Below are 11,926 nucleotides of genomic sequence, written 5' to 3'. Positions count from 1 at the left end.
ATTTAAACAGTAAAATGAATTTGAATTCACAAGAATTATATAAAAATTTATTGTCAAATATTTTTAACGCAATTAAATAAAATTAGTGTTAATATAATTGTGAATTTGTGATTGGAGTAGTATCTTTTCTATAATTATAGGTCTAATCATAGTCAATAATTTTGTTTAAATTTTGACCATTTCTATTTTATTTTTTAGCTCATTAGGAAATGAAAAGGAAGTAAATTTTAAAAGACTGAATAATGAGGTTGTGGGGTGGGGTTGGGGTGGGGGATGGGGTTGAGGGGGAGGTGGGGCTACACTTAATATCCAAATTAAGGGCGTGAAAACATTTGGGCGTGGGAAAAACTTTGATAGATACACACACAGATATAGGAGCCCCTTTTCTCTTCCTAGCTCGTGACTTTTTTCCTTTCAATTTGTTGGCGGAGTTAACGACGGTTTCATTGGTGGTACCACTGGTGGTTCCGGCGATATGATTAAAGTCTAAAGCTTTGCCGATCAAGGGTTCCGCCTGAGGACGTGTATCTCACCTCATATAACCGCCTTTTATCTTCGAACCTTTTTCGATCTCTACATTCCGGAGCTTTATTTGATCCATTTCATCTTCTTTGTTCAGGTTTTCTTCTACCATTTTCTCTGTTTTTGATACATTTCTGTTTTTTTTTTTTTGGTTTTCTGGGTGCATTTCCTTTTTTTTTTCTTATTCTATTCTTCTCTTCCCTAGCTGCATGTCGGCTCTGCTTTTTGTTTCTCAGCGGAGATAGTAAAAATGAAAGCTTTTTTGAGATCCCTCATTTTTTATTTTCTTTGGAGGAAACGTGCATTTTGATTTTCTGGTTGTTATTGGTGCATCGGATTGGGAACATTTGAGTGCTAAAGTTTTGATTTTTAATGGTGGATGTGCTAGGAATGATGTAAATTTCAATTTTTGCTAGATTATTCGTCCCCCATTTGTGCAATTTCAGTTCTGATCATTGGATGGTTACCTGTTTATTACCTTATTGCAGATCTTCTTTTTACTCCCTCACAACAGAAAACAAAAAACGTGTTTATTTTCAATCAAAATATAGAGGATAAACCTCCATGTTAGATTTAAAGAACATACAGTTTTAGTTAATTGATTGGTTGATGTGGTTTAAGGGTGAAAATTGTTGGAAAGTTCTTTCCTCATGTACATTCAGTCAATGCTCGAAATGTGGTAAAGTTCTTTTCTTTGTTTTATTGAAGGAAAGGTTCAATTCATGTGATTGATAGAAATGTCATTTAAGAGCATTGTTCGTGAGCTGAGGGAGATGAAAGATGGGATAGGGAATATATCAAGAAGGGGAGCAGAAAGAAAGCAGCATTGGAGCAACAGAACCCGGTCACATATTGTCCCTGATGTGGCCTTCTCTGATCCCATTGAACAAGGGCAATGGGCAAATTTACCGCCGGAACTTCTTTTGGATATCATCAGCAGGGTTGAAGAGAGTGAGGCATCGTGGCCTGCTCGTTCTGTCATTGTCTTTTGTGCATCTGTTTGCAAGTCTTGGAGGGAAATTACCAAGGATATTGTTAAGACTCCTGAGGAATGTGGTAGGCTTACCTTTCCCATTTCACTGAAGCAGGTAATCTCCTTAATCTGTTTAAATTTCCTTTTTATTGCTGTTGTTGATGTTAATTTAAGCTTTTGAAGTGATTCTTTTGTTTCCATTTTTAAATCAGCCGGGTCCCCGTGAATCCCCAATCCAGTGCTTTATCAAACGGGATAGAGCTAATTCAGTTTATCGCCTCTACTTTGGCATGACACCGTGTAAGTAATATCCTCTGCCTATCCTAAACTTCTCTTCTTTTAACACTTGAAATGTGAGAATGGATATCCTCTTAAAATGATTCCTTATCTGTGAACCAGCTTGAAGCTTTCTTTTGTATTCGATTAATTAACAGAATTTGTCTTGTAAACATTTGAAGATCCTACTTTAATGGGGAACTTACTTTTAGCCCGACTTCAAGTTAGTACACCAGATCGGAAATGCAAAACCTTTTATGACTTCTGGTTAATGTTTGTGGTCTATGTTTTTTCATTGGAAAATTTTCCTAGCCAGTGAAAGATAAATCTGATATTTTACTTCATGACAGCTGAGGATGAGAGAGATAAACTATTGTTGGCTGCCAAAAAGATCAGAAGGGCAACAAGCACAGACTTTGTGATTTCATTGGTTGCAGATGATTTTTCTCGGGCTAGCAATACATATGCTGGCAAACTGAGGCAAGTTCTATCAAATTTCCAATTATATTTTCTTCACTCACTCCTCTCCGCCCCTTCAAAATAGCAGGAAGCAAAGAAAAGTTTTTTTCTTCTAAAATTTTTGTTTTATTACATAGTGGGAGGGAGAGGGGAAGGGGAATGCTACGCTACTGATGGGGTTTAAACCCTCCACATCAACTGTGGAAGGCAGGGAGCCCGCAAAGTTGGCTGGCCCTCAGCCCCAAGAATAGCTTCTACATACCTTAATTTTATCTTAATAATGTCTGAAAACTATTTGACCAGGTCTAACTTTCTTGGGACCAAGTTCTCCATATATGATAGCCAACCTCCAAGTGATGCAGCCATTCAACAACGTGGTCGACTTAGTCGGAGATTTCATGCGAAGCAAGTTTCTCCAAGAGTACCTGCGTGCAACTACAGAGTAGCTACCATCTCCTATGAACTCAATGTTCTTCGTACAAGAGGACCTAGGAGAATGCATTGTGCCATGCACTCTATCCCTCTGTCTTCAATCCAGGAGGGAGGCAGTGCTCCAACACCTACATCATTCCCACAATCGTTTGACGAGAAGACATTTTCTGCACCACTCTCAAAAGCAAAGGAGTCAGCTATAGAAATCAACTCATCTGGCTTTTCAAGGTCAGCAGTAACAGTGGCTTCTCAAGAGCCACTTGTGCTAAAAAACAAGGCTCCTCGGTGGCATGAGCAACTGCAGTGCTGGTGCTTAAATTTTAAAGGCCGTGTTACAGTGGCTTCTGTAAAGAACTTTCAGCTAGTGGCAGCAGTTGATCCTTCCCACAATATACCAGTAGCAGAACAAGAGAAAGTAATTCTACAGTTCGGAAAAATTGGAAAAGACATCTTCACAATGGACTACTGCTACCCACTTTCTGCTTTCCAAGCTTTTGCGATCTGCTTGAGCAGCTTTGACACAAAACCAGCCTGTGAATGATTTCAAGCAGATTTTAAATCATGATAAACTTTCTTTCTTCTTTTTTGTTGCTTTATAATGTTCTGAATTCATGTTCATTCCCTGAGAAAAGTTCTCAATGCACGGCCCTTTATATAAATGAGAACATTAGTTGTGCCCGTGTGTAGTTTCTCTAATAGTATTCTCATGTTTACTGTTTCCTTGAAGTAAATTTATCCTTAAGCTTTTAATCAATCATCCAGCTTTTTGCCCCTTAAATTGAGAAAAACGTTGATTTATAAACACATTCATGTGCAAAAGTGATATATGACCCATACAATCCCCTTCCAATATTTTCATGAGCAGAGGTTCTCAGTCCAGACCCTTGAGCTGCTACATTCTCTCTTTGCTGAATCTTTAAAGCTGCATTTGCATTTGTCTCTCAAACAACCAGCTTTCATTAGTTCAATTTTGTGCCTTGGTCGTCATAATCAATTAGCTTGTTCCTACCATTTGATTCTCAGCTACATTCCCTGGTCAGGTACTAGAAGGATGCTTGAGAAGTTGACAGGTTATTCACCTAATTTTTTACTATCGATCCCTCGGATTGATCTACTTTAAGAGCATATCCCACTATTTACAACTACATTATCCTAGGTAGTGAAGCTATACGCCTTCTAGCTAATTAAGAGACTTAGAGAAACCCGCAAGTATAGAGGGTTTTTGTTTCTTTAATATTGAGACAGTTTTCTTGCGAGGTCATATAGTCCAAATAGATGCATTGAAATTTCAGATTGTTTGTGGTAGAATGGAGTTGTATCTGGTTGAAGCTGATATTTTGGACCAGTTTGGTCATACATTCTGTCAAAATATATTTGGGGTTTTTTGGTAAATACATGTTTGGCCATAAATTTTATCTACATTTTGGCAAATTCCCAAAACTCAAAAACCAAATCCCAAAACCAGCTCAAGAGCTGATTTTGGCCCAAAATATCACTATTACGTTTTTTAAAAATTATCCCAAACTTTTATATTTTATAAAAGAGCCCATCATTTATTATTTTGTAACAATGTTGCTTCGTCTTCTAGGTCATCTGATAGTGTATTATGTAGTTCATTATAAAAGTGATAATTTTGTACTAAATTTATTTATGTTCAGGACTATGGTTTACGATAATATAATGAATGTTATTGATAAAGGTTTTGCTGGGTATTTGTGATAGTTTTTAGAACTTGAAGGTATAAGTCATGTTTCATGTTTTTTCAGAAAAAAAAGTGAAATATGTTTTAAAAACGTATGTCCAAACACATTTTTATCTTCAAACCAAAATTCAACCAAATCAAATTTTTCAAAACAAATTTGGGAATCTATGGCCAAACGCTAGCATAGTGTTGGATTACTTTGTCCTAGAGCTCTACTATAAATAAAATTAGGTAACGTGTATGCGGAAGCTCAGATAAAAGTGAATAAATGAATGAAAAATATGCTTATGTTATAAAATAAAATCAATTCAGTAAAATTTAAATAAGAAGAGACAGAAAGAAGGAAGAACTCTTTTCTTCTTTTTCACTTTGGTGTGTTCTCCATTACAATTTACATAGTCTTTTATAGGCATAAAATGAGAAGACTTACTATCGTAAATAGTGAATGGAATGGACATAAAGTAGGAGATTTCATCCGTAAGATATTCACATACATGTGCATCCATATCTACAAACTATTCACGACACTCCTCCTTGGATGTCCATGTAAGATAATGTGCCTCATTAAGAACTTACTAAAAAAATATTGGGACGTACATAGTTATTTATAATATGATATGCATTGTTTGCTGCCTCATTAAAAACCTTACTAGGAAAACCTAGTGGGACAAAACCTTGGTTAAGTAAAAGAGTGCAGCGCATAGTTACTCCCCCTGATGAAAACATCACTTGATGTCTCAAAGACGACGCATTCCAATCTTGTATATCAGATTTTCGAATGTTGAGGTTGGTAATGCATTAGTGAACAGATCAGCTAAATTATCACTTGAACGAACTTGTTGAACATCTATTTCACCATTCTTTTGAAAATCATGAGTGAAAAAGAATTTCGGTGAAATGTGTTTTATTCTATCTCCTTTGATGCATCCTCCTTTCAGCAAGACCTGGACCTGGTTCACGCAGTCAAGCAGCAAAGACATCTTTCTCTTCGGGAGCTTTCGTAACGGCTATAAAAAATGGGTCTTTCCCCTCGTGAAGCAGCTTGCCAAGTGGGAGAATGAGGACCGTCGGATCGAGGGCATGAAGGCTATAACATAGAGTTGGAGGCCTTATTTATGGGACATACAGAAAAGCCATCCCATTCAAGAAGCCCCTTGCCATGTATTTAGCTATTGAGCCTCAAAGTTTATGTTTTTATGTGATCGCAGTTCTTCCCGGTCTGATCGGTCGAGCTCTCGTAATCGATCGCTCATATGTCCATTTCGTTCTGGCTAGCGCTCATCTCCAGCTTTATACGCAATATCTTGAAAGGCAAAGGCTTTTTTGTAAATATATTGATAAGATAGTTTGGTATCCAAACATAAAGAATTATGATCCTTCTTGTGTACATAAGAAATTGGGTGGGGAACAACAAACTTAATGTTGGAAGCCGACTCTCGTTCTTTGGAGAGCTACGCATGCAACATTGTCTTCATACAATATTGTTGGAATATTTCCTTTCGAAGAGAGACCACATGTTTCCTGAATGTGTTGAGTTATTGATCTCAACCAAATGCATTCTCGACTTGCTTCCTGAATGGCTATTATCTCTGCACGATTTGAAGAAGTAGCAACCATAGATTGTTTCGTTGAAGGCCATGATATGGCTGTACCTCCACTTATAAATAAATAGCTTGTCTGAGAGCGACCTTAATATGGATCAGACAAATATCCTGCATCTGCATAACCAATCAATGATGACTTGGACCCATTTGAATAAAATAAGCCAATATCAATGGTCCTTTGGAGGTATATGAATATATGTTTAATACCATTCCAGTGTCTTTGTGTTGGCGAAGAAGTAAATCTTGCCAATAAGCTTACTGAGAAAGCTATATCCGATCGGAAATTATTGGCAAGATACATTAGTGCCCCAATTGCAATAAGATATGGTACTTCAGTACCAAGAAGTTCTTCATCATTTTTATAAGGTCAGAGTGAATTTTTCTTTATATCAAGTGATCTCAACATAATCGGGGTACTCAATGGATGTGCTTTATCCATATAGAATCACTTTAAAATCTTTTCGGTGTATGTTGATTGATGGACAAATATTCCATCTTTCATATACCCAATTTGTAGACCAAGATAAAAATCTTGTCTTTCCAAGATCTTTCATTTCAAATTCTTTCTTCGAATAGTCTACTGTTTGGAAGTTCCCTAGGAGTTCCAGTGATATTTAAATCATCAACATACACAGCGATTATAACAAATTCAGATTCAGACCTTTTTATAAAGACACAAGGACATATTGGATCATTCTTGTACCCTTATTTCAACAGGTATTCACTCAGGCAATTATACCATATACGACTTGATTGTTTCAATCCGTATAAAGATTTTTAAAGCTTTATTGAACAAGTTTCACAAAAACCTTTATATGCTTCTGATACTTTAAATCCTTCAGGTATTTTCATAAAAATTTTGTTGTCTAATGATCCATACAAATAGGATGTGATAACATCTATTAGATGCATATCAAGTTTTTCATGCACTGTCATATTTATGAGATACCTGAAGGTGATATCATCCACTACCAGAGAATATGTCTCTATATAATCAATGTCAGGCCTTTGCGAAAACCCTTGTACCACAAGTCGCGCTTTATATCTAACGACTTCATTTTTATCATTTCGTTTTCGCACAAAAACCCATTTATACCCTATTGGCTTTATACCTTCAGGTGTTCGATCAATGGGTCAAAAGACTTTACGTTTTCCAAGTGAAGTTAACTCTTCCTGGATAACATCTTTCCATTTTGGCCAATTATTTCTCTGTCTACATTCATTGACCAATTTTGGTTCAAGATCCTCATCTTGTTGTATTATTTCAACAGCAACATTATAAGCAAAAATGTTATCGATAACAATATTATTTCAGATCCATATTTTTCCCGTTGAGACGTAACTTATTGATATCTCTTCATCCTCATTATTTTCAGGTACCTGGACCTCCCCTAAGGTCTTATCATTTGTTACGTCTTGGGGATCTTCTTGAGCCACAACCTCCGTGTTATGATCACTTTGATCATTTGCTCCTTTTCTTCTTCGAGAATTTTTATCTTTAGAACTGATTGATCTACCACGTTTCAAGCGTGGCTTAGACTCATTTGCTTTAATGATTGTCCTACCGAGATATCAACTCGAATTAGAGCACTAGCTGCTGGGATATGTGACTTAGTCATCCTTGGTAGATCAGTGACTGCATCTGGCAATTGATTTGCAATATTTTGCAAATGAATAATCTTTTGAACCTCTTATTCACATTGATTTGTTCGAGGATCTAAATGAGACAGCGATAATGCATTTCAATCTATCTCTTTTTTCAATTAATTATTTTTTCCTCCTAATGTTGGTCATACTGATTCATCAAAATGGCAATCAGAAAATCTTGCCGCAAATAATAGAAGAGGATTCATATCCAACATATATCCCCAAATTTCTTTGAGGACCCATCTTTATGCGTTGTGATGGAGCAATTGGAATATATATCGCACAACCAAAGATTCTAAGATGGAAAATATTTGGCTCCTCACCAAAAGCCAATTGCAATGGGGAGACTTTATGATAACTTGTGGGCCTTATCCGCACAATTGCTGCTACATGCAAAATAGCATGACCACATACTGAAATGGGAAGTTTTGTTCTCATAAGCATTGGTTTAGCAATTAATCGGAGGCGTTTGATCAATGATTCCACTAGACCATTTTGTGCATGAACATGAGCAACCACATGCTCAATTGTTATCCCAATTGATATAAAATAATCATTAAAGGCTTGGGATGTAAACTCACCAGTATTATCAAGATGAATTGTCTTAATTGCATAATCTGAAAATTGTTCTCTTAGCTTTATTATTTGAGCCAACAATCTCGCAAATGCCATATTGCGAGTTGATAGTAAGCACATATGTGACCATCTTGTAGATGCATCTACCAAAACCATATAATATCTGAATGGTCCACATGGAGAGTTAATGAGCCCACATATATCACCCTGTATACGTTCTAGAAATGCAGGAGATTCCATTTGAACTTTAATACTTGATGGTCTAATAATTAATTTGCCTTGAGAACATGCAACACAAGGGAATTCCTTAAATTGAAGAATCTTCTGGTTCTTCCTTGAATGTCCATGTGAATTCTCAATTATTTTACGCATTATATTATAACCAGGATAGCCCAACCGGTCATGCCAAATAATAAAATTATCTTGATTAGTAAACTTCTCGTTTACTAGGGCATATGTTTCAATCCTGCTAATACTTGTGTAGTATAAGCCGGAGGAAAGAGCAGGTAACATTTCAAGTACATATTTCTTACCAAACATTATTGTAGTAATATAAAGATATTCAATCTTTTCATCATTTGTAGTCTCAGTATGGTAGCCATTTTGGCGAATATCTTTGAAACTTAATAAGTTTCTTTGAGATTTACTACAATATAGTGCTTCATTAATAGCTAAATTTGTTCCCCCTGGTAAATTGGCTCTTCCAGAACCTTCAATTAATCTTGTATTAATATTGGCTTCTTTCATTACCAATCTTTCATTACCAAATAAGAGAAATATCTCTTATCTCTTAAAATAGTGTGTGTTGTAGCACTATCCAGAAGACATATATCATATTTTTTAATCTTGATCTTTATTAATTTTGAGTCCAACTGAAGACTGAAGAATTTTTACATTCTTCGTAAAAAAATCAAAAAGTACATCATAAGAAAAATGAAAGACAAACAGAATAAAAACATTAAGAAATACATTAGAAATGTAGAAACTAGCAACACATGATGCATTAGGAAAATACACTCAAGAAAAATAAACTAGTTGCAAACATCAAAAAAATGACAACTTTTATTATAGCTTCATTTCCCAGTAATATGATTAGTTCTTTAGCCAATATCCTCAAAGAAGTCTCCAGCTTCTAAATGAGTAATATTTGTTAGGCCTCCAAAATCATCATCTTGGTATGCAAGATGTGCATCAGAATCTTATTTGATTGAGGGACCTGCTTCATCATCATTATTTTGCAAGGTCAAGTGTGCTTCAACATTATTTTCTTTCTTTCTTTCTGATGGAGGCTTGATAAAGTTTGACAAAATGATCTGGTGTATGTCAAATGTGTGCCCAATAACCTTTCATATCACATCGGTGACACATACTAGTTTTACCCTTTGAAGGATTAATTTGAGAACTCTTATTGTTCTCCACTTTATTTCCACCATAATGACGATAATTGTTTCGTCCCCTGCCAGGTCCACGTCTATGACCACGTCCACGACCACGGTAATTATTTTATTTTCTTTCAAACTTATCCTATGCTGCTATAACATTCACTTCCGGTAATGGAGCTGACCCAGTGGGACGGGCTTCATGATTTTTCATTATAGAGTATTATTTTGCTATGCCAAAAGTAGGCATGTGATTAACTCAGAATATTTCTTAAAACCTTTTTCATGGTATTGCTGTTGTAGCACCACATTTGAAAGGTGAAAAGTAGAAAATATTATTTCCAATAAGTCATCATCTGTGATAGTGTCTCCACATAATTTTAATAGAGAACTTACTTTAAAGATAATAGAATTATACTCACTTATAGTTTTAAAGTCTTGTAACCTTAAATGTATCCACTCATACCGAGATTTCGGTAATACCGTAAGTTTTAGGTGGTCATATCGATCCTTCAAATTAATCCATAATTCAAGTGGATCTTTTACGGTTACATATTTAGTTTTTAACCTTTCATGTAAATGATGACGAAGAAAAATCATGGCCTTCGCTTTATCCTGATTTGATGCTTCATTTCCTTGTATAATAGTAATTCCAAGACCTTTAGCGTCAAGATGAATTTCAGCATCAAGGACCCATGATAAATAGTTCTTCCCGGTGATGCCAAGTGCCACAAATTCAAGTTTGGATGAATTTGACATAGTGAAAACTATCATAAAAGATAAATAAGTTAGAGAAATAATTAAATGAATAAACAATTAATGAAACAAAACAAGTAAGGGAAAAAGAAACGGAAATCGAGCTATATCATGTAAACAACCAACTATTTTATTTTATTCTGGCCATAAATTGGAAATAACCTGTTTATATATATATATATATATATATATATATATATATATATATATATATATATATATATATATGTGTGTGTGTGTGTGTGTGTGTGTGTGTGTGTGTGTGTGTGTGTGTGTGTGTGTGTGTGTGTGTGTGTGTGTGTGTGTGTGTGTGTGTGTGTGTGTCCAATCCAATAAATATAAAGTAATTAAACTAATGTGAAATTATTACTTGTCAATTTATTTCTCACAGTTCTTCAAAATGCCTTAAAGATATATTTTGATCGAGGAAGTCCATGAATATTATAAGTATGTCACTGGTGAGTAGCTAGTTTGATGACTTTGAGACCATCTAAGAGTTGAACACTGAAGAAAATAGTTATTTTATCACTGCAATGTACTTAAACTATTTAAGATGCCCAAGAGCACAAGTAATCTGCAAACATGAGCATATGATATTTACTACCATGAATAAAATGAATATAGTGATACATACCTTAATAAAATATGACTCAACTTAACGAGGTTTAAGAATAAAATTAGAATTTCGTGCTGATAACGTGTTATAAAATACAAGTAATTCAGTAAAATATAAATAATAGGAGACAAAAATAAGGAAGAAGTCTTTTCTTCTTTTTTACTTGGGTGTGTTCTCCGTTACAATTTACATAGTCTTTTATTGACATAAAATGAGATAACTTATTATTGTAAATAGTAAATGGAATGGACATAAAGTAAGATATTTCATCCATAAGCTATTACCATACATGGGCATCCATATCTACCAACTATTCACAACAGCTTACATATAAAAACCAAAGCAGCAGTATTGAGTCAAAGAAAAAGAAAGCGCAGTAGCATTAAGGTTTGCGGATAAAGGAAAAGGCCAAAAAAGAGAATTTTCCTTATCATTACTGGGAATTATGCCCCATTTGCTGCCTTCCCTGGCAGTAAGTTTACTTTTCTATGAGATAGAGCCAAAACAAAAAGGAAATACAAACAAATATAGCTAACTCGAAAGTAACTTTAACCTAGAAATCCCCAATTATTCGTCAATTTATTGAACAAAAAACAAAAAATGACACGTATGTAATATGTTCGGAAAACATCTTTTCCTACCTAGTTTTGTTACTACTTCTAATCAATGTTTCTCGTGTGCTTCGTTAAGCCTTGGTGTTATTCTTTTAAAATGTTTGACTACTGAGAATTACTAAATGTCAAACACTCTAAATATCCAGTCTAATATCTGAACACCAAACAACAACAACAACAACAACAACAACCCAGTATAATCCCACACGTGGGGTCTGGGGAGGGTAATATGTACGCAGACCTTACCCCTACCCCGAAGGGTAGAGAGGCTGTTTCCAGGAGACCCTCGGCTCAAAAAACAACAGAAGCCGATATATTAGTACCATAAAAATGCATAATAAAATAACAGCGATACAATAGATATGAAATA

The 11,926-nt window shown here is 35.2% G+C and overlaps 1 protein-coding gene across 2 annotated transcripts; it reads left to right on the top strand.

Moving 5' to 3' along the window:
• Nucleotides 1-328: 328 nt before the first annotated feature.
• Nucleotides 329-3,358, top strand: LOC107805129 (tubby-like F-box protein 5). Of its 2 annotated transcripts, none has more exons than XM_016629118.2 (5): nt 329-619; nt 1,231-1,610; nt 1,708-1,795; nt 2,122-2,251; nt 2,534-3,358. In XM_016629118.2, exons 2-5 carry the CDS (start codon nt 1,260-1,262, stop codon nt 3,201-3,203), a joined length of 1,239 nt encoding a protein of 412 aa, XP_016484604.1. In that variant the 5' UTR covers nt 329-619; nt 1,231-1,259; the 3' UTR covers nt 3,204-3,358. The 2 variants fall into 2 exon arrangements, with proteins under 2 accessions (XP_016484604.1, XP_016484605.1); XM_016629119.2 differs by having other exon boundaries at nt 335-619; nt 1,236-1,610.
• Nucleotides 3,359-11,926: the final 8,568 nt, after the last annotated feature.

The sequence above is a fragment of the Nicotiana tabacum genome, chromosome 3, assembly GCF_000715075.1.
Source record: "Nicotiana tabacum cultivar K326 chromosome 3, ASM71507v2, whole genome shotgun sequence".
NCBI classification, from domain to species: Eukaryota; Viridiplantae; Streptophyta; class Magnoliopsida; order Solanales; family Solanaceae; genus Nicotiana; species Nicotiana tabacum.
This window is presented reverse-complemented; position numbering and strand designations above follow the sequence as displayed.